Below are 22,206 nucleotides of genomic sequence, written 5' to 3' on the forward strand. Positions count from 1 at the left end.
GGCTGCTGGTTGATGGTCTGTGCCCAGCTATGCTTGCAGGACAGTGCATCTTCATCTCATCTCATGTCTGGCAATTAAATTGTGCAAAGCACTCTTATGTGCGGTACCACTGCTACCTGCCAGCTAGCTCCAGCCACCTGTGTATAACTGCGTTCATATAAGAGGAGTGAACAGGTGGTGAATCCACTGCTGACAGTCATCCATATGAACTCAGTCTTACTGTGGTTGCTGCAAGTTTCACTGATTTACCGGTAGCTATCATTACAGGAACACCATGCAAACACTGCACCACATTGGTATAAATAGGTGCGGTTTGTTTAAATTGAAAAGTGTGAGTTGTGCTGGTGTAAGGGTAGTGTACATTGCTTCACAACCCTTCCTGTTTGATCAAGGTCTCAAATAAGAATCACGCATTGCTATGTGATGGAATGGGTGGACATGAGTGACTGCAAGTATTAGGTAAATACTCCACTTCCTTGAAGGACTTCTCTGTTTGAAAATCCTGACGTGTGCTGTCAGGGCCGGGCAGAGGCTGGAGAGGCTCCAGCCTCAGGGCGCAGTGTAGGAAGGGGTGCAGAATTCAGTCAGTTGTCATTCCTAATTGTGTTTGAAGCAGAGAGAAATAAGTAAAGGGGATACATGGCAGTGACTGCAAGCCAGATAACAAGATATTAAGGTGTTGGGGAGGTTGTGGGCCCTGGGGCGCCTCTTAGTCTAATAGCAATCAGTGTGTGACGGCTGGGGTGGCAGGGATGGAGGGGCGCACTTTGGTGTCTCAGCCTTGGGCGCTGGAGGACCTTGTTCCGGCTCTGTGTGCTGTCATACATCATGTTCACATCACTCTGCCCCACTGTTCTGGCTGCTGCATTTCCTCTGCAGGAAATTGGCTGCATCTACAGAAGGCATTGACATGTCTAGTATATTGCACGTGAAGTCCAATGGCCAGAAGAGCGAGGCAGAAGAAAGTTGATGCTTGTGAATTCAAAAAAGAGGTTTTCTGGGAGGTGTAGAACTGTAGATGTACCCAATACCTGAATGCACCTCTACCAAAGCCAATATATTGATGGATGTTGTTTTCTTTCAATTAAGGTATCTTTCTCCCTGTTATCTCTGACAGGACTGAATGACGGTATTGGCCTCACAAGACTAATGCTACATACACACTTGAGATAAAAGTCTTTGGAAAAGGCAAGATCACAGACCAATTTTACTCCCTTCCATGTAGTATGAGAGCCATACTCTACACCAGGCTTTCTCAACCAGGGTTCCTTGAGCACTCTGCAGGGGTTCCTTGGCATTTTCCCCTATCGTGGGGGAAGTATAATAGAGCACATTATAATAGGTAGTACTGTAACAAGAAGCACTAAAATGGGGGGCATCAGGAGATGGTATAATGAGTGGCAGTGTAATGGGGGTAGTGAAATAAACAGCCACACATACTTTTAAAGACCATGCCTCCTGCAAAATAAATGCAGGGGTTCCTCGAGACCAAAAAATTGTTTTTAGGGGTTCCTTGTGATCCGAACGTTATTTGCAGGGTTCCTCCATGGTAGAAAGGTTGAGAAAGGCTGCTCTACACAGACATTCATCTGCAGATCAGATCCCCCAGGATGGATTTTCAGATCTGCAGGTGATTGTCAGATATGCAGATGATTGTCTGTTAAACAAGGTGTGTATGAGATCTGCAGATATCACAGACTATGAATGCATTTTGCAGGAATGGATCTTTTGCAGTAACAGATCTTTTGCAGATACTGATCTTTTGAATGTGTACAGCATCTTTGTGCACAGCATCTTGCAAAGATTTTATCTGATGGGGAGTTCAGCTCAATAGAATAGACTGTGTAGAGTATGTGCTCATACTACATGGAAGGGGGTAAAATTGGTCTGTGATCTTGCCTTTTCCAAAGACTTTTATCTCAAGTGTGTATGTAGCATTAAAGACAGGATGACTGGCGTGACAGTAAATGACATGTGCACACACCGGGGTTGCTCAAAAGACAAAACAGCAGTGAGCCCTGCTTGGTCAAAGTTTAAATGCTGAAGTGGCGCCCCCTGCCGCAGTTACAATTCATTACAGGAAGTGCGCACGCACTCCTTAGAGTGCACTCCTGCTGCCGCAGGATGGAGATGGCGTCCATGCCATTCCCAGAAATCCGCCACCGGAAGCTTCATTGGACCCACACCGGAAAACCTTCATTGGACCCTGGGACCGGTGAGTATAACAGTTACTAATGTACAAGGGGTGGGAAATCCCCCATTTCACAAGTATGGTCCTTCTTACACTTTGCTCATCCACTGACCTTCCCACTCACTTGATTAATCACTTATTTTAGAAAGAACTGTATCCATAAAATTTTACACTGGCTCTTACAGGCACACTGATACTATACATCCAATGAGCCACAAACTAAAACCACAGATAACCGCAGGTAAAGGGAATAACTCAAGCAGTCAGTTCCTGATAGTGATATGTTAGAAGCAAGACAGTTGGACATGTAGGGCATTGACAAGAGCTAACTGGCTGGGCAGAGCATCTACAAAACAGACGGTTTTGTGGGTTATTCCCAGTATGCATGGATGGAGAGCCGGTGACCTAGCAACAGGGTCAGAAGTGCCCAAAGCTCAATGATGCATATAGGGAGTGAAGGCTGGCCCTTCTGGTCCAAACCCACTTAAGACTGCGACACAAATGAATGAAAAATGTATTACAGGCTATACCTATAGGTACTATTACCCATAATAGATTGCTCCACAGCTGCTTCATTTTTAATTATGTTTGTTATTACATACTTACATACTCACAAACACCGGTTAGAGCTTTTCCTGAACAAAGTGATATCTCAAACTAGTCACAAGTCACAGGTGTATGAGGAGGCAGACAGAGAATGCATCAAGTAACCAAACATATTATTCAGCAAAGGGTCATCAACATTTGTGAGAAATTGGAATTTAAAAAACAAAACGAAAAACAGAAATAAAACTTTCAATAAGAATAAGCTCTAACATAGTGATAGCAATTCCTTTGGTGCTGCAACCTTCTTTTAAAACAAAAGTGCTCTGTCTCTAAAATGTATAGCTGAAAATATAAACATTATACCAGGCATGGGAGGAGGTACTGCAGTCTTAACAATGCTTTGTGGCGTAGCAACAATATTATGACTTCTAGTAAATGCTGAAAAAAAATGAAAAACAATAATTCAGCTTTCCCTTTAAAGCAATAGGGATGCATGCTTGTGCTTGCAATGAAAAAGGCTTGCCGAGAACCTAATGAGGCAGAGGTTTCAAGATAAAGTGTTTGCTGCCTTCTGTACAGTACTTATCTCGTTTCTGTGTCAAACTGTAAAGTAACAAACTCTTACACAGCACACAATGAGAAGTTTTTATTCCACATACACTTGCTGAAGATATTCACTGCTCTGTATTCTGTTTTGTTTAGCTAGATCACAATGTCTAAGTAGTTCTTACCAGCAGCTTTGAATGCAAGAGCTCTGCCAAGGCACCACACCCCATACAGTAAACACTGAGGATTAACCCTTTCAGTGCTCCCTGGAAAATTAAACCAAGTTAAAAAAAAAATTCATAAATTGTGATGAAGATTTTTTTCCCCATAAAGTTCATCAGGCCATGACTAATCTTTTAGATTAAAGATTCTACTTTTGTGATAAAATTGCCAAAAATGTTTGCAGTTTAATGCTATGAAAAAAATGATCTCTGAAACCAGACTCACAAAATGTACAGTAAGCTCAAATTGTACCTTTTTCCCCCAACCATGGCAACAGTCCTCTGTGTACCCTGTATGGAGAACTGTTGCCATCAGATTCTCTCAAGAATATTCCCACCTGCTGCATGAGTAATTAGTTGTACAGGTCAGCAAGATTTTCTCAAATAAAAAGTGTTCATGATATCTCTACAGGCCGGTACTTTCTAAAGACTTGCATTATCCCATATCAACCAATCACCTGTTTTCATTGCTGTAACAGCTCTGATAGCATAGAAAGTATAAAAGCATAGAAATGAATTGGTTGCCACGGTTTACTGGACTTACTGCATACTAATGTTATATTAAAAGTTAAAACCCGATTGGTTTTATTTGCTTTACTTTGATACCTCGGCCTCAAGGTCTCCAGTGGTGCACATTATAGAAGAAATCACATCATGCCGTACTTCTACAGAATTTGTAGAGGCGTAATGAGAATTGCACACGTATGACTGACACAAAGGTCATAATAGAGCAGGAAAAAGCCAAGCTGACTGCAAACATTTATCGAGGATGCTACTGCAGAGAGTCACAGGACAGCAGTCAAGCTGTGATAATTACTAACTACAATGGATTTCATGAATTGTGTACAGGAAAGCAGAAACAAATGTTGGAGCAATGATCGCTAGGGTACAATGATCATGAAGCGCTACAGACTACTTATATACTATAAAACAGGAATTACCAGTGGTGGATTTTACAAGAGTGTTTGAGGACAGGGTGGTTTGTTTGGGTGGAACATGATGGCTTGTAGTTGCTGTAAAAAATGTTACATTAGCTGATTAACCATTTAATAGAAATAAAGTTTTATACTAAATAACCACCAAAACATATATGACCTAATATAGCATGCTATGGCATTGATGCATTTGAGAAAATGAGTTGTTAACGTAGGTAGATCCGGAGCTGAGACATAGATCTGAGCATCATCAGCTTATGTTGGTATTAGCTAAATTAGCGGATACGTTGCAGAAGACCACAGGTGTAAATGGAGAAAATGAGGGGTCCCAGCACTGAGCCTTGGGGAATGAGCCTTCCTGAGAGTTAAAAAGAAAGCCAGAGGAGAGCAGAGACTTTGAATAACCAGAAAGGAGAGGATTGGAGAAGCAGGTGATGATCCTAATATGTTATTCAGTAAATGATTGTTTTTGTTATTTGGATTTTGAAATTCAAATTAAAAAAACAAAAAACAAAAACACACTTAAGAATAAGCCCTAACCTAGTGAATCTAGAAACTCCTTTGCACCATAATGCATGAGGGTAAAGTGAACTGATAAACTTCGTTTAAAACAAGAGTGCTCTTTCTCACATATTATTATTGATTTATATAGCGCCTGCATGTTCTGAAACAGGGCCTTGCTACAGCATAAAACTTATAGGTGAAAATATAAACATTATACCAGGCATGGGAGGAGGTGCTGCAGTCTTCACAACACTTTGTGGTATAGTAACAATATTGTGACTTCGAGTAAATGCTGGAAAGAAAATCAAAAGCAATAGTTCAGTTTTCCCTTTAAATAATAGGAATGCATGCTTGTGCTTGCAATGGAAAAAGCTTGCCAAGAACTTATTTAGGTAGAGGTTTAATTTAAGAGAACATGTTTGCTGCCTTCTGTACTTATCTAATTTCTGTGTCAAAGTGAACAGTAACATGCACATTATTAACCTCCTATTAACCTCACACCTAGAGAAGTTATGCTCACAGAGAATTCCACTTTTGTTATAAAATTGCCAAAAATATAGACAGGTACTGCAATCTAATACTAAAAATGATCTTTCCATTTCATGTCAACTCAAATTGCCAAAATTGCTCTTTTTAATTTTTTTTTTACAATCATGGCAATCTTCTATGTACTCTGGTGTACTGTTGCCATGCGATTCGTTTAAAGAAACTCCCACCTTACTGCAGGAGTACTTAACTGCACAGGGCAGCCACTATTGTATTTAACTTTTTGACTAGCCCACTAACTGGCAGCACGTTTTGACATTCCTGTCTACCAGTTTTTGTTAACATTGTGGACAGACTGCACTTGATATTCATATAAAAAGTAATCAAACTGAAATAGTGTTTGCCAGTAATTGTGATTAATCATTGTAATATTAAAAGCTGAACTGAAAGCTCCAAGCTTTTCTCAAATACTTTAAAATGTGCCCTTGATAATGGCCTGTATTTGCTAAAAGCTTGCTTTATCCCATAAACACCAATCAACTGTTTTTTCTTGCTGTAACAGCTCTAATAGCATGGAAAAGTATAAAAGTATAGCATCTAACATCTCATTGGCTGCTATAGGCTACTGTGCACAGATATACCATATTTAGCATGATTAAAAGCGAAAACCTGATTTGACTGTATTTGCTTTAGTTTCGTACCTCTACCTCAAGGTCTCCGGTAGTGCAGTTTATAGTGGAAAGCATATTGTGCCATACTACTTCTACATAAGTATTCTTCTTCAAAGTACAGCTGTACATTTTTTTTTTTTTTACATTTTTAAAGTAGTAAAGAGAATTGAACATGTATGATTGACAAAGTCATATTGTAGCAGGAAAAAGCTGACTGCAAACACTAATCGAGGATGCTACTGCAGAAAGGACTGCAGTCACAGGACTGCAGTCAAGCTGTGATAACTACAACGGATTGCATGAATTGTGTACACATAAGCAGCCAGAAATGCTGGAGCAATGATCGCTAATGTGCAATGATCATGAAGCGCTACAGACTACTTTGCATAAAACAGGCATTACCAGTGGTGGTTTTTACAAGAGTTTTTGATGGCGTGGTGGTTTGTTTGGTTGGAACGGGATGACTTGTTGTTGCTGTAAAAAATGTTATATTAGCGGATTAAAAATTTGATAGAAATAAAGTTTTATACTAAATAACCATCAAAAAACATCTGCTGTAAACACCAATATGTTTAACTACCATTTTCAATGTAGAGCTAAATTCTGTCCAAACAGCCAAATACAGTGTAACAAACTGCACTAGACTAAAGCCATGTAATTGGGGGTAAGGAGAAAACGACCACACTGGCACCCTTTCCTGAAACTCAACAACACAAATGGCTTTTGACATTGGGGGTACCTTGTGAGGAGGGCAATGGAAGTGTTGAAGGAAAAAAAATTCTGTTTATCATTGTGTGCCCAATAAAGGGTGGGATAATTGAAACTGTAGTCTTATTGTGTTATTTGGCCTACTTTTCACAAGGAGTCAAATATGTCATTTTCTGACCCCTTACTTGTTCACGCAAAGGGTTTAAAGTAACACTGAAGCATCCTGTAAAAAAAACCTCACATACTCATCTATGGAAAGGGAATGCTCTGGATCCCATAGAGCCTTCCCGGTTTACTCTACACATCCTCCGTCCACTGCTGCCTACCCTCCTTCCCCATTGAAGCTATTCAACCAAGTGGTTGAATATTCTTTCAGGGATCCTTGGAAAGCTTTAGAGGCACTTGTGTCTCTGAGTGCTTCTGAGGATGGGCAGCTCTGTACTTCACATGCCCAAGCACATACTCATGTGCACTCACAGATGCACAATATGGAGCTACCCATCCTCGAATGTACTCGGAAATATGAGCGCTTCCAAAGCCTTTCATGGACTCCCTGATGTAGAAAATTTGAATGGCGGAAAGGGGGGGGGGGGGAACAGTTAGAGATGACCAAGAAGGGTCTATGAGCTCTATCAGTCTATTTCAAGAGAAATTCAGATATACCACCCTATGGGTGCGCTAACCGCTATTCATGTCACTGGAGCAGATGACAAATTACTGCATTATTTATTATAGATCACTAACGCTTACTACAATTGATGGCCTTTGCAAGTATTTCAATTCACATGAGCAGAAGTAACCATTATAATAAATGACTTCAGGTCAGTGAGTGCCGGACATTCTTTTCTTTAGTTAAAAAGTAAGACATACATGTAGATCTGCTGGTTTATATTACATCTATAACCTATTAACAGATTATATTCTAAATAATGGGGGTGACACGACTGGTTACAGATGGAATAGGGGCATGTTCATATTGGCAAGTTAAATGCCAATAATTAAGAGTGTTTGTAAAATGTGTTTATTGTTAATGTATTGGCTTTGCAATGCTGTTTCTGCCATGTAATCCTACATTTAACCCCATTTCCTTTCCTAACTCTAGTCAATTCCAACATGGTTAGTTTGCATTATAAAATCTAAATCTAAATTCCCTGCCTATCACAGTCCCCTTCTTAATGCATAACCCCTATTGCCCTGCCTAGATATATCCAAACATTTAATTCAGTAAATGGTTGTCAACATTTGTGGGAAAATAAATTAAAAACAAAAACAAAAAACAGAAATATGACTTTCACAAAGGATAAGGCTCTAACAAAGTGAAGCTAGAAACTTCCTTGATGCTCCATAATATATGAAGGTACATGCAACAGATAACATTGTTTTACAAGAGTGCTCTGTCTCACATATAATTCTGATACAAAGCCTACCTAAAGTGTAAAATGTATAGCTAAAACTATAAACATTATACCGGGCATGGGAGGAGGTACTGCAGTCTTAACAATGCTTTGTGATGTAGTAACAATATTGTGATCTGGAGTAAATGTTGAAAAAGAAATTGAAATTTCAAAAACAATAATTCAGTTTTCGATTTAATATTAGGTGCTTGCAATAAAAAAAAAGGCTTGCCGAAAACCAATTGAGGCAAAAGTTTCAAGGTATCAAGTTTCAAGTGTTTGCTGCCTTCTGTACTTATCAAATTTGTGTGAAACTGAAAAGTATCATTGAATATACACTATTAACCTCAAACCTAAGGAATTTTACCTAAAGAATATCTAATGAAAAAAAAAAATAATGATACTTACCTTGGGAGGGGAAAGCCTAATGTGGCTTCCTCCATACTTCTCAGCCAGCACGATCCAACGCTGGCACCCAAGAGGAGACCATAATAACAGGAGACAATAATAACATAATTCGCAGCTGCAAGCAGGCACACTAGAGGCTTTCTGCTCGTGCTCCGGTAGAAATAGCTGACTCCCATCAGGTCCACTCTACTACACAGGCATGAGTTGCTCATGCCATTGCAGTAGAGTGGACTCTATGAGGTTCGGCCATTTTTTCCAGAGCCCATGCAGAAAGCTGCTAGTGCACTTGCACGCAGCGCGATACGTGGTATTTCGTGGGACCCACCATTGTATTGCCTCTGCTGAGAATGACAGAAGAAGCCTCTTTAGGGTGTAGAGACTTCTCCCTCCCAAAGAAAGTACCCTGTTGGGGCTCTTATTTTCCTCTAAGTTCACTTTAAACAATGATAATTCACTTTAATTAATGATAATAACGGGTAAATTCCACTTTTTGTTATAAAATTGACAAAAATGTATACACGTGCTATAAAGGTTGTTTTTGCAGCCAGCCTTGCAAGACTCACAGTAAGCTCAAATTGCACTTTTTTGCAACCATGGTAACAGTGCTCTGGAGAACTGGTAGTATTTTCACTACATGCAGATTGGATGCAGAATGGATGCAGAAAAACTGATTCCAATTAATGCCTATGGCCCTGTTTCCACTAAATGCGATTTTTCTGATGCAGATTTTCCCATAGGCATTCATTGGAGTCAGTTTGTCTGCATCCATTCTGCATCCAATCTGGGTGTAGTGGAAACAGGCTCTAAAGAAAATGCTGCAGGAATAACTATTAAACAGGTCAGCCACCATTGTTAGTTATTTTCAACCCCTTGCCTAATCCGCTGACCAGTACCAAGCTTTGGCATTCCTGTCTACCAGTTTCTGTGAGCACGGTGGACAGACTGCACTTTATATTTATATAAAAAGTAATCAAACTGAAGTGGTATTTGCCATTCATTTCTGCAATATAAAATGCTGATCTGAAAGCTTTATGGGCCTGAGCCCACTAACACAGTTGTGTCCACGTTTCAGCATCTGTAACATTGATGTGTTGCTGAAAAGCGGACACAACTGCGCACAACTGCGTTAGTAGGCTCAAGCCCTAAACGTTTCTCAGATAAAATTTGTCCTTGAGATCTCTGTGGGCATGTGCTTTCTTAAAGCTCGTTTTACCCCATAGTAACCAACCAGATGTCTGTTTTCATTGCTGTAACAGCTCTAATAGTATAAAAGCATTGAAACTAATTGGCTACTATGGGTCATTGGACTTACTGCACACAAACGATTTATGTTGAGCATTGTTAAAATGTAAATCCCGGTTGGTTGTATTTGCTTTATTTTGATACCTCTACCTCAAGGTCTCCAGTGGTGCAGCTTATGGAAGAAAGCATATCATGCCATACGTCTTCTATAGAAGTATTCTTTAAAGTACAATATTTTGACATTTCTCTATTTTAAGAGCAGTAAAGAGAATTGTACATGTAAGATACATGTAAGATACAAAGGTCATATTGAAGCAGGGAAAAGCCAAGCTGACTGTAAACACTTATTAAGGATGCTACTGTAGAAAAAGTCACATGACAGCAGTCAAGGTGTGATAACCACTAACTATAATGGACAGACAGAATTGTGTACACGTAAACAGCCAGAAATGCTGAAGCAATGATCGCTAGTGTGCAATGATCATGAAGCGCTACAGACTACTTTGCATAAAACAGGCATTACCAGTGGTGGCTTTTACAAGCGTTTTTGAGGACAGGGTGGTTTGTTTGGGTGGAACATGATGGCTTGTAGTTGCTGTAAAAAACATTTATATTACCTCATTAGCAATTTAATAGAAATGAATTTTATACTAAAAAAAACACCAAAAACATCTCCTGTAAACTCCAATATGTATAACTACAATTTTCACTGCAGAGCTAAAATCTGTCCAAAAAGCCAAATACACAAATTATTTTATATTTATGGAGATGGTGTGTTTTTTTCTCAATAAGAATGCCTAGAAAATTACATTAGACCCTGGCCAAAATTAGTGCTTTGATAAAAGTAATTCTTCAAAATTATCCAGTTCCAGTTTTGAAGAGCAAAATTTTACTTGATTTCAATAAATAACTTGCTCTCAGATCCAGGCCAATAGACCAATTGGATGCCTCCATAAGAAATTCAAATACGCCATTATAAGTGTGTGCTAACCACTATTAATGTCAGTGGAGCTGATCATCGCACCTGACATGCAGAGGGCTCCAAATTCCACAAATACAATATTATCTCCCTGAAAAAAAGATATTAACAAGTATTCAGATTCACATGAGAAGGAAGTAACCCTCTTAATACTTTAATTCAAGACAGTGAATGAAAATGCCAGCCATTCTTTCTTATACTTTAAAAGCAAGGCATGTGTAGAGGTTTGATGGGTTATATGACGTCTATAACCTAACAGCTCGTATTGTACATAATGGGGGTGACATGCTATGTTACAGATGGAAAAGCCTAAAGCCAATAAAGCCAATAATTAGAAGTGTTCATAAAAATGTGCTTATCTTTACTCTACTATATTGGCTTTGCAATTCTGTTTTTGCCATGTAATCCCACATTTACGCCATTTGCTCTTCTAATCCAAACCAATTCCAGTATGGTTAGTTTGCATTGTAAAATCTAAATATATCTTCCCTAAAATACATTGGTTTATAGCACCAACCCCCCTGTGCCCCAGAGTTGTTGGGCTTCTCTGCTACTGAGAGAACATGTATCCTCCCCTTTGCTTTGCTCAAAGGTACACTGTGCCTCCAAAACTCCCAGAATGAGCATGTTGAATCCAGCGCAGCAGATTTGTGCCCAGCCGGTGCCACCATAGGCCGTAATAGGAATTACAGCTATAGCAGCTCACAGTGAGTAACTTTGGCGCTGTCAGAAGAGGGGGCTGAAGTTACCTTTAAAACACCAATTCAACCTTCAGCAATAGCCGGAAGCCGAGGGGGAGGGGGAATAGTAATTAACGCCGCCAGGACTTGTGCGCGAGCAGGGTAAGCTGTATATCGTCTGTATCCTGCGCCCAAGTCTCCCGGCAGCGCCTCCCAGAATACTATCCTTCTACAGGCCTTTAGTCTAGAGTATGGAATCATGCTTGCAAAATCCTCCCTTCAAAGACCTGGGAACATTTTATGCCTCTTTGGGACAATCCTTTGTTGTCAGAATTAGCAAAAACACCATGTATGACTTTATGTACATGCAGCATGCCCATGCTCTCAAAGCCCAATTTCTTACTGGTTTATCCCACACTGGTACCTCACTGATTCTGGAGAGTATTAAAGATGGACCTGTTAAACATCATATTGGTTTCCTATACTCACTACTTCTCCAGCATCAGTCCCAACCAACTATAGATAAATAAAAGGAAAAATAGGTGCGAGAGTGTTTCACCTTGTATTCATGACAGACTCACTCAAATGTATGTTCTCCATTAGAGCTACTCGCTAACTTTCCAGTTGGTTAAATATTCACCCACTGCTTCAGCTAACTGTCCCAAATGCACATTATGTAATCCCTCCTTTCTGCACATGCTTTGGCAGGTGGGCGGGGCTAGGAGACCCCGACATCACACTACCCTGTGTTAGGCTGAACAGACTGCAGTCTACAAAGTTGCCATTGCTGATTCCGCCCGAATGCTGGTCACATAGGCCAAATCAGAGGACTGGCTTTTCTGGCCTTTCTCTGCCTTTCACAGTCCCCTTCTTAATGCATAACCCAAATTACCCTGCATAGAAATATCCAAATATGTTTTTCAGTAAATATTTGTCAACATTTATAGGAAAATAGTATTAAAAAAAACAGAAATTAGACTTTCACGAAGTATATGCCCTAATGTAGTGAAGCTATAAACACCTTTGGTGCTCCATAATATATTAGGATACAGACAACTGATACACTTCAAGAGTGCTCTGTTTCACATATAATTCTGACACAAGGCCTGCCTACAGTTTAAAACTTATAGCTGAAAAGGTAAATTTTATACCAGGCATGGGAGGAGGTGCTGCAGTCTTAACAACGCTTTGTGGTGTAGTAACAATATTGTGACTTCCAGTAAATGCTGAAAAAGAAATTTCAAAAACAATAATTCAGGTTTCCCTTTAAATAATAGGGATGCATGCTTATGCTTGCAATGAAAAAGGCTTGCCGAGAACCAAATGAGGCAGAAGTTTCAAGATAAAGTATTTGCTGCCTTCTGTACGTATCTCATTTTATGTCAAATTGAAAAGTAACATTGAATACACACTATTAACCTCAAATCTAAGGATTTTTGCTTAAAGGGAAATGTTGGCCCTTTATAAATAATAATAATTAAGTAGTTCAGCACCATAGGGTTATCAGCCTCATCAGCCTATGAGAGTCTATCGCTCTTGAGCCACTCTAGGGGACAGCAAAGTGACATGGCTGTCCCCAATACAGCGCTGCCATAGATTGCAGCACTTTACAATGTAAACAGATGGCGTTTTTGGTATTTAACAATCTCCTAGCCGCTGATAGACTGATGACGGTGCGGACCTCCGTCATTTATCACCTGCAAACCCCGCCCCAGGACTTGACGCCTTTCGGCGTTAGGAGGTCCTGGGGCAGCCACCCTCCCAATGCCGATTGGTGTTAGGTGGTTGGGAGGGGGTCGAAAGTTATTTTTGCAGCTAACCTCCCAAACCTTAGAGTAAGCTCAAATTAAGCTTTTCTTGCAACCATGGCAACAGTCCTCTTTGTACTCTGCATGGAGTACTGTTGACATGAGATTCTTTCAAGAAAACACCCACCTTGCTGCAGGAGTATTTACTGCATGTAAACTGGCATTGTTAGTTATTTTCAACTCCTTGACTATTCCAATGAAGGTGAGTTCCAATTTCGTTTTTATTTTGAGCTCGGAGTCCCTTTAAATGCATATAAAAAGTAATCAAACTGAAATAGTATTCGCCATTAATCCTTGCAATATAGAACATTGAATTGAAAGCTCCAAGCTTTTCTCAAATAAAAATGTGTCCTTGACATCTCTACAGGCCTGTGCTTGCTAAAAGTTTGCTTTATCCCAAATCAGCCAATCAACTGTTTTCATTGCTCTATAAGAAACTAATTGGCTGCTTGGGGTTATTGAACTTACTGCACACAAATGTTTTATATTTAGCCTTATTAGAAGTGAAAACCTGATTGATTGTATTCACTTTACTTTGATACCTCTACCTCAAGGTCTCCAGTGGTGCAGATTATAGAAGAAAGCATATTATGCCATACTTCTTCTACAGAATTTTTAGAGGTGAAAGAGAATTTTATATGCACGACTGACACAAAGGTCATTTGGTACCAGGAAAAAAGCCAAGCTGACTGCAAACATTTATGGAGGATGCTACTGCAGAGAGAGTTACATGACAGTAGTCAAGCTAACTGTAATGGACAGAAAGAATTGTGTACACGTAAGCAGCCAGAAATGCTGGAGCAACGATCGCTAGTGTGCAATAATCATGAAGCGCTACAGACTACGTTGTATAAAACAGGCATTACCAGTGGTGGATTTTACAACAGATTTTGATGAGGAGGTGGTTTGTTTGGGTGGAACAAGATGGCTTGTAGTTGCTGCAAAAAAAAGTATTAGTTATATTGGCTGATTGACAATTTAATAGAAATTAAGTTTATACTAATAACCAGCAAAAATATTGGTTGTTAACACCAATATGTATAACTACCATTTTCACCGTAGAGCTTAATTCTGGCCAAACAGGTAAATACATAACTGATATTATATTTATGGTTTTTCGCCTTCCCCTGGATCAACTGGGATATGTGCAGGTGCAGGATGGTGTTTTTAATTTTTTTCTGGTTTGAGTTGGTGGACGGATGTCTTTTTTCAACCAAACAACTATGTAACTATGGAAATGGTGCTTTTTTTATCTCAATAAGAAAGTCTAACAAATTGCACTAGACTAAAACTAGACCCTGACCAACAGGATTATAAATTAGTTCTTTATCCAAAGTAATTCTTCACAATTATCAAATTAACTTAAACTGTTAGCTTCCCCAGCACACACAAGATAGTTACTGACTCCTTAACCAGCCATAAAAAGTTTGGGCCAGGAGGAAAAGGCCATGCAGGCACCCTTTCCTGAAATCTAACAATCCAAATGCCTTTAAACATTTGGGGTACCTTGTGTGGAGGGCAGTGCCAGTAAAGGACAAAAGCATTGTGTGCCCCCATAAAGGAGGTGGGGTAATTGAAATTGTGGACTGATTGTGCTATTTGGCCTACCTTTCATACAGTGCACCAAAAAAGCATTCACAGTGCATCATTTTTTCCACATTTTGTTATGTTACAGCCTGATTGCAAAATGGAGTAAATGCATGTTTTCCTCAGAATTCTACACACAATGAAAACATGAAAAAGCTGATTTGATGTTTTGGCAATTTTTTTTTTTTTACAAATAAAAAAAGCTGAGAAATTACATGTACAGAAGTATTCACAGCCTTTGCTCAATATTTTTTGATGCACCTTTGGCAGTAATTACAGCTTCAAGTGTTTTTGAATATGATTCCACAAGCTTGGCACGCCAATCCTTTGGCAGTTTCCCCATTCCTCTTTGCAGCACCTCTCAGCTCCATCAGGTTAGATGGGAAGCGTTGGTGCATAGCCATTTTAAGATCTCTCCAGAGATGTTCAATCCTAAAACCCTCCTTTGATACCCTGGCTTTGTGCTTAGGGTCGTTGAACTGCTTAAAAATGACCTGTCATCCCAGTCTGAGTTTAAGAGTGCTCTGGAGCAGGTATTCACCCAGGATCTCTCTGTATATTGCTGCAGTCATCTTTCCCTTTATACTGACTAGTCTCCCAGTTCCTTTGAAAAATATCCCCACAGCATGATGGTGCCACCACCATGCTTTACTGTATGGATGGTATTGGCCTGGTGATGAGCAGTGCCTGGTGTCTTCCAAACGTGATGTCTGGCATTCACACCAAAGAGTTCTTTGTCTCATCAGAATTTTGTTTCCCATGGTCTGAAAGTCCTTCTGGTGCATTTTGACAAACTCCAGGTGGGCTGCCACGTGGCTTTTACTAAGGAGTGGCTTCCATCTGACCACTATACAATACAGTTCTGATTGGTGGATTGCTGCAGATATGGTTTTCCTTCTGGAAGGTTCTCCTTTCTCCACAGATGACCTCTGGAGCTCTGACAGAGTGACCATCAGGTTCTTGGTCACCTCCCTGACTAAACAACAAACAAACAAACACAGAACATTTATATCGCGCTTTTCTCCTGGCGGACTCAAAGCGCCAGAGCTGCAGCCACTAGGACGCGCTCTATAGGCAGTAGCAGTGTTAGGGAGACTTGCCGAAGGTCTCCTACTGAATAGGTGCTGGCTTACTGAACAGGCAGAGCCGAGATTCGAACCCAGGTCTCCTGCGTCAGAGGCAGAGCCCTTAACCATTACACTTTCCAGCCAGGACTAAGGTCCTTCTCCCCTGATTGCTCAGTTAAGATGGCCAACCTGCTTTAGGAAGAGTCCTGGTGGTTTTGAAATTCTTCCACTTACAGATGATGGAGGTCACTCTGCTCATTGGGACCTTCAAAACAGCAGACATTTTGGGGTAACCTTTCCCATATTTGTGCCTCGAGACAATCCTTTCTCGGTGGACTACAGACAATTCATTTGACTTCATGCTTGGTGATGTGCTATGAATAATTTCCGGATGCACTATAAGTTGTCAAAAAGGTAATTTTCTGACCCCTTACTTATTCATACGAAGAATTAAAAAAAACTACCACATTATACAGAAATATTTTGATTTTATAAACTATATCTACTTGATTTGAACATGGTAACTAACTCATTCTCAGATCCAGGCCAATGTACCAATGGGATGTCTCCAAGAGAAATTCAAATATGCCACAATATGGGTGTCTTAACCACAAGTATTGAGATTTACATGAGCAGGAAGTAACCTTCTTAATATATTACTTGAGCACATTGAGTGAAAATGCCAGCCATTATTTCCAATATTTAAAATGCAAGACATACATCTAAATCTGCTGGTTTGTATCACATCTATAACCTATCAACATCTTGTATTGTACATACTGGGGGTGACATGCCATGGTACAGATGAAATAGGGGCATGTTCATTTTGGAAAGCCTAAAGCCAGTGTAAGTAAAATGTGCATATCTTTACTCTACAAAATTGGCTTTGCAATGCTGTTTTTACCATGTGATATTAAATTCACCCCATTTGCTTTCCTAACCTAAACCAATTTCAATATGATTAGTTTGCATATAAAAACCGAAATCTAAGTTCCCTGCCTACCATTGTCCCCTTCTTAATGCCTAACCCTTACTGCCCTACCTAGCATTGTCCAGACATGTTATTTAGTAAAGGTTTGTAAACAGTTGTGGGAAACTCGAATTAAAACAAAACAACAACATCAACAGCAACAAAAAGAAATCAGAAAAAAAGAATCAGAAATCAGACTTTCAAGAAGAATAAGCCATAACAAAGTGAAGATAGAAACAATTTTTCTGCTCCATAATATATGAGGGTACAGATTACTTTTTTATTTTAAAAACAAAAGTGCTCTGTCTCACATATAATTCTGAGCCAATGCCTACCTACTGCCTAAAACATATTGCTAAAAATATAAACATTTTACCAGGCATGGGAGGAGGTGCTGCAGTCTTAACAACACTTTGTGGCGTAGTAACAATATTGTGACCTGGAGTAAATGCTGAAAAAGACATTTCAAAAATAGTAATTCAGTTTTCCCTTTAAATAACTGAAATGCATGTTTAAGCTTGCAATGGAAAAGACTTGCCGGGAACCAATTGAGGCAGAGGATTCAAGGTAAAGTGTTTGCTGCCTTTTGTACTTATCTAATTTCTGTGTCAAACTGAATAGTAACATTAAATTCACAATATTAACCTGAAACCTAAGGAATTGTGCTTCAAGGAAATTTCACTTTTGTTATCAAATTGCCAAGATTATAAACAAGTACTTTACAAGTAATTTTAGCAATTTAAAACTAAAATGATCTTTCCATTTCATTCTGCAGCTAGCCTCCCAAAACTTACAGTACACTCAAATTGCTCTTATTTTTCACGATCAGTTTTTTGTGTACACTGTATGGACAACTGGTGCCATGAGATTCTCTAAAAAACACCCTCCATGCTGCAGGAGTACTTAGCTTAGCTGCACAGGGCAGTCGCTATTTTTTTCAACTCTTTGACTATTTCAGTGACTGGCAGCAAACTTTGACATTCCTATCTAGAAATTTTTGTAGTATTGTTGACAGACTGCACTTTTTATTCATATAAAAAATAGACAAACTGAAATAGTGTTAGCCATTAATCCTTGCAATATACAAATGTGAACTGCAAGCTCCTAACTTTTATCCTTAATACAGTGGGTTGCAAAAGTATTCGGCCCCCTTGAAGTTTTCCACATTTTGTCACATTACTGCCACAAACATGCATCAATTTTATTGGAATTCCACGTGAAAGACCAATGCAAAGTGGTGTACATGTGAGAAGTGGATCGAAAATCATACACCATTCCAAACATTTTTTACAAATAAATAACTGCAAAGTGGGGTGTGCGTAATTATTCAGCCCCCTGAGTCAATATTTTGTAGAACCACCTTTTGCTGCAATTACAGCTGCCAGTCTTTTAGGGTATGTCTCTACCAGCTTTGTACATCTAGAGACTGAAATCCTTGCCCATTTTTCTTTGCAAAACAGCTCCAGCTCAGTCAGATTAGATGGACAGCGTTTGTGGACAGCAGTTTTCAGATCTTGCCACAGATTCTCGATTGGATTTAGATCTGGACTTTGACTGGGCCATTCTAACACATAGATGTGTTTTGTTTTAAACCATTCCATTGTTGCCCTGGCCTTATGTTTAGGGTCATTGTCCTGCTGGAAGGTGAACCTCCGCCCCAGTCTCAAGTCTTTTGCAGTCTCCAAGAGGTTTTCTTTCAAGTTTGCCCTGTATTTGGCTCCCTCCATCTTCCCATCAACTCTGACCAGCTTCCCTGTCCCTGCTGAAGAGATGCACCCCCGGTGGGGATGGTGTGTTCAGAGTGATGTGCAGTGTTAGTTTTCCGCCACACATAGCGTTTTGCATTTTGGCCAAAAAGTTCCATTTTGGTCTCATCTGACCAGAGCACCTTCTTCCACATGGTTGCTGTGTCCCCCACATGGCTTGTGGCAAACTGCAAACGGGACTTCTTATGCTTTCTGTTAACAATGCCTTTCTTCTTGCCAACTTTGTACAGTGCATGACTAATAGTTGTCCTATGGACAGAGTCTCCCACCTGAGCTGTAGATCTCTGCAGCTCGTCCAGAGTCACCATGGGCCTCTTGACTGCATTTCTGATCAGCGATCTACTTGTTTGGCCTGTAAGTTTAGGTGGATGGCCTTCTCTTGGTAGGTTTACAGTTGTGCCATACTCCTTCCATTTCTGAATGATCGCTTGAACAGTGCTCCGTGGGATGTTCAAGGCTTTGGAAATCTTTTTGTAGCCTAAGGCTGCTTTAAATTTCTCAATAACTTGATCCCTGACCTGTCTTGTGTGTTCTTTGGACTTCACGGTGTTGTTGCTCCCAATATTGTCTTAGACAACCTCTGAGGCCCTCACAGAGCAGCTGTATTTGTACTGACATTAGATTACACACAGGTGCACTCTATTTAGTCATTAGCACTCAGCAGGCAATGTCTATAGGCAACTGACTGCACTCAGATCAAAGGGGGCCGAATAATTATGCACACACCACTTTGCAGTTATTTAATTGTAAAAAAATTTTGGAATCATGTATGATTTTCGTTCCACTTCTCATGTGTACACCACTTTCTGTTGGTCTTTCATGTGGAATTCCAATAAAATTGATTCATGTTTGTGGCAATAATGTGACAAAATGTGGAAAACTTCAAGGGGGCCGAATACTTTTGCAAGCCACTGTATATCTACGGGCTTGTACAGTACTTGCTAAAAGTTTGCTTCATCCCCTATCAACAAATCAGTTGTCTGGTTTCATTTCTGTAACAGCTCAAATAGAATAAAAGCATAGCAAGTAACATCAAATTGGCTACTATGGGTTACTGTGCACAAAAGTTTTATATTTATCCTTATTAAAAGTGAAAACCTGATTGGTTGTATATGTTTACTTTGATACCTCTACCTCAAGGTCTCCAGTGGTGTAGATTACAGTAAAAAGCATATCGTGCCAGACTTCTTCTTCAGAAGTATTCTTGTTCAAAGTACATTTGACCAGATTATTCCACTTTTAGAGGACTAAAGAGTATTGAACATGTATAATTGACACAAAAGTCATATTGTAGCAGAAAAAAGCCAAGCTTACTGCAAACACTTATCGAGGATGCTACTGCAGAAAGAGTCACATGGCAGCAGTAAAGCTGTGATAACCACTAACCACAATGGATTGCATGAATTGTGTACACGTAAGCAGCCAGAGATGCTGGAGCAATGATCACTAGTGTGCAATGATTATGAAGCGCTACAGACTACGTTGTATAAAACAGGCATTACCAGTGGTGGCTTTTGCAAGTGTTTTTGATGACGGGTTGGTTTGTTTTGTTGGAACAGGATGACTTGTTGCTGTAAAAAATTGTTATATTAACTTATTGACAATGTAGTAGAAATTAAGGTAAATTTATACCAAATAAGCACTAAAACTTCTGTTTTAAACACCAATATGTATAACTAGAGATGCTCATTCGAATTCCGCAGAATTGAAATGGGAATTGAGCAGAAATCCAATTTACAACGACTTGGTAATATTATGCCCAATCACAGAACTTGGAAGCAATGGACCAATCAGAGAATGTGATAATTTTAGACCAATCACATGACTAATTTTCAGCTTTTCAGATTTTTTTTTACATTCTTTGCATTTGTTGATGCTAAAAATTACAAATAAAATACTACTCATAAATTGGATAAACAGAAAATCAGAAAAGTGAGAAATCAATAATAAGATTCTTCGGGATTGATTGGGCCCACCAGCTTCTCTGCTTTCAAACAATATTGAAAATACAATTGTTCACTAAAAATGGTACCGTTAATGGGTACTTTAACAGTTAACTCTACTCACTGCACCCTAGAAACTAATACTAACTATTACTTGCCTTCCATCAAGTTTGCATGTCTGTAGCCATAACCCTGTGCCCAACAGCCCACAAACCTGAGGATCTTTTAACTGCTCAGTAGCTGTTAAATCTGGGTTAATCTACAGAGTAGCCCCTTTGCTTGGCATCAAAGTAAACAACCCTCTCAGAACTAAAAAAAAATGTGTTAGGAGGACTTTCGGGTTTGTAATAGCTTGTATTAAAAAAAAAAATCACCCCCAGGAACCAAAAACAAAGTTCGGCTATATAATGGACAAATGCTGACTCTTTGGTGATGGCTATTGCCAAAATCACTGTTGTTGAAATTAATTGATCTGTCTCATGCAATACTTCCTAAGTAAAATTATAAAATGTTCCCTAAAAAGTGATAAAACTATGATTTACCACGATAGGTCTGGGTCTTCTTCAAAGTGGACTTTGAGGTGGAACCATAAACAGGCTTTTTCTGTTTTGCTGCTAAAATGGATTTTTGACAGTTGTTATTCATTTGCAAGTGATTTAGAAAAAAACAACAACAAAAAAAACACCCCCACATGACAAGCAAATTGTTTCACTGGACACACAATTGTAATTACTAATAACTGTACCACATCTTCTAAACTGACAATCCCTGCATCTATTTATTTTATGCTTGTGTTACATTTCTGTTCTAATTTTAGACGATAAGGGCGCATATGCAATTAACTTTTTCGCAAAGGAGATCATTTTTAATTTTCTATTTGGAACAACTTTTCAGCACCATGCAATTGAGGAAGTAACAAAAAAACAGGAGCAAAAGTGCTATCAAAACTATTTTAAGTATTTTCTTGCTTGGTGGTGATTTAAAGGGCATTTTATTGACAAGTTTGAAAATATCACTTAGGAGAAATCTCAGGAGAAAAAGTTAGTTGCATATGGGCCAAAGTCCTTTGTTTAGTGTATTCCCTCCTCTGTGGGGTGTTTTCTGGCTTGTGATACATCTAAGACAACTCGTTCTATGAAACTTTCCTGCAAAGAAGTGAAACTTACGTACTGGAACTCTAATTAGATGTGGTGTAGAACTGATATCTACCTGATATTGCTAATTACCCTTGCAGCCACTAGCATTGTACCACTCTATGCAGTGGCAAGCTAATGCAGGTTCATTTGTGTAACAGTCTGCCCATGATCCCCCTCACTCATGGCTGCTCAATCCCACAAAGGACAGCCTTTACAATCACTGTTCAGTTGACAAAACAATTGCACATCGATTGAGAATGCATCCATTCTGAATAGATTTTCATTAGATTCAATTCCTTTAAAAATAAAATCTAATGTATAATCTATCAAAGATAGGTGAGACCAGTTTTGTCAGGTAGTTGGGTAACACCTGAATCTTAAAAAAATAGGCTTCACTAATACCAGCCTGAGTTTCGCA

General features: G+C 39.3%; 1 protein-coding gene across 34 annotated transcripts in view; it reads right to left on the bottom strand.

The window, feature by feature from the left end:
- The window catches only part of ABI3BP (ABI family member 3 binding protein), a 500,595-nt gene that overhangs the window by 190,467 nt on the left and 287,922 nt on the right, over positions 1–22,206 (bottom strand). For 22 of the 34 annotated variants that reach the window (XM_068268431.1, XM_068268429.1, XM_068268426.1 and 19 more), the window contains 10 exons: positions 21,195–21,263; positions 20,212–20,280; positions 17,320–17,394; positions 14,186–14,257; positions 12,663–12,737; positions 10,376–10,447; positions 6,503–6,574; positions 5,161–5,235; positions 4,446–4,517; positions 3,101–3,175 (listed from right to left, as the gene is read on the bottom strand). In XM_068268431.1, coding sequence (XP_068124532.1) covers positions 3,101–3,175; positions 4,446–4,517; positions 5,161–5,235; positions 6,503–6,574; positions 10,376–10,447; positions 12,663–12,737; positions 14,186–14,257; positions 17,320–17,394; positions 20,212–20,280; positions 21,195–21,263 — 726 coding nt within the window. Of the gene's footprint in view, positions 1–3,100; positions 3,176–4,445; positions 4,518–5,160; positions 5,236–6,502; positions 6,575–10,375; positions 10,448–12,662; positions 12,738–14,185; positions 14,258–17,319; positions 17,395–20,211; positions 20,281–21,194; positions 21,267–22,206 lie in introns of all 34 variants that reach the window. The other 12 variants (XM_068268430.1, XM_068268427.1, XM_068268423.1 and 9 more) reach the window with 9 other exon arrangements.

The sequence above is a fragment of the Hyperolius riggenbachi genome, chromosome 2 (genome assembly GCF_040937935.1).
Source record: "Hyperolius riggenbachi isolate aHypRig1 chromosome 2, aHypRig1.pri, whole genome shotgun sequence".
Classification (NCBI taxonomy): Eukaryota; Metazoa; Chordata; class Amphibia; order Anura; family Hyperoliidae; genus Hyperolius; species Hyperolius riggenbachi.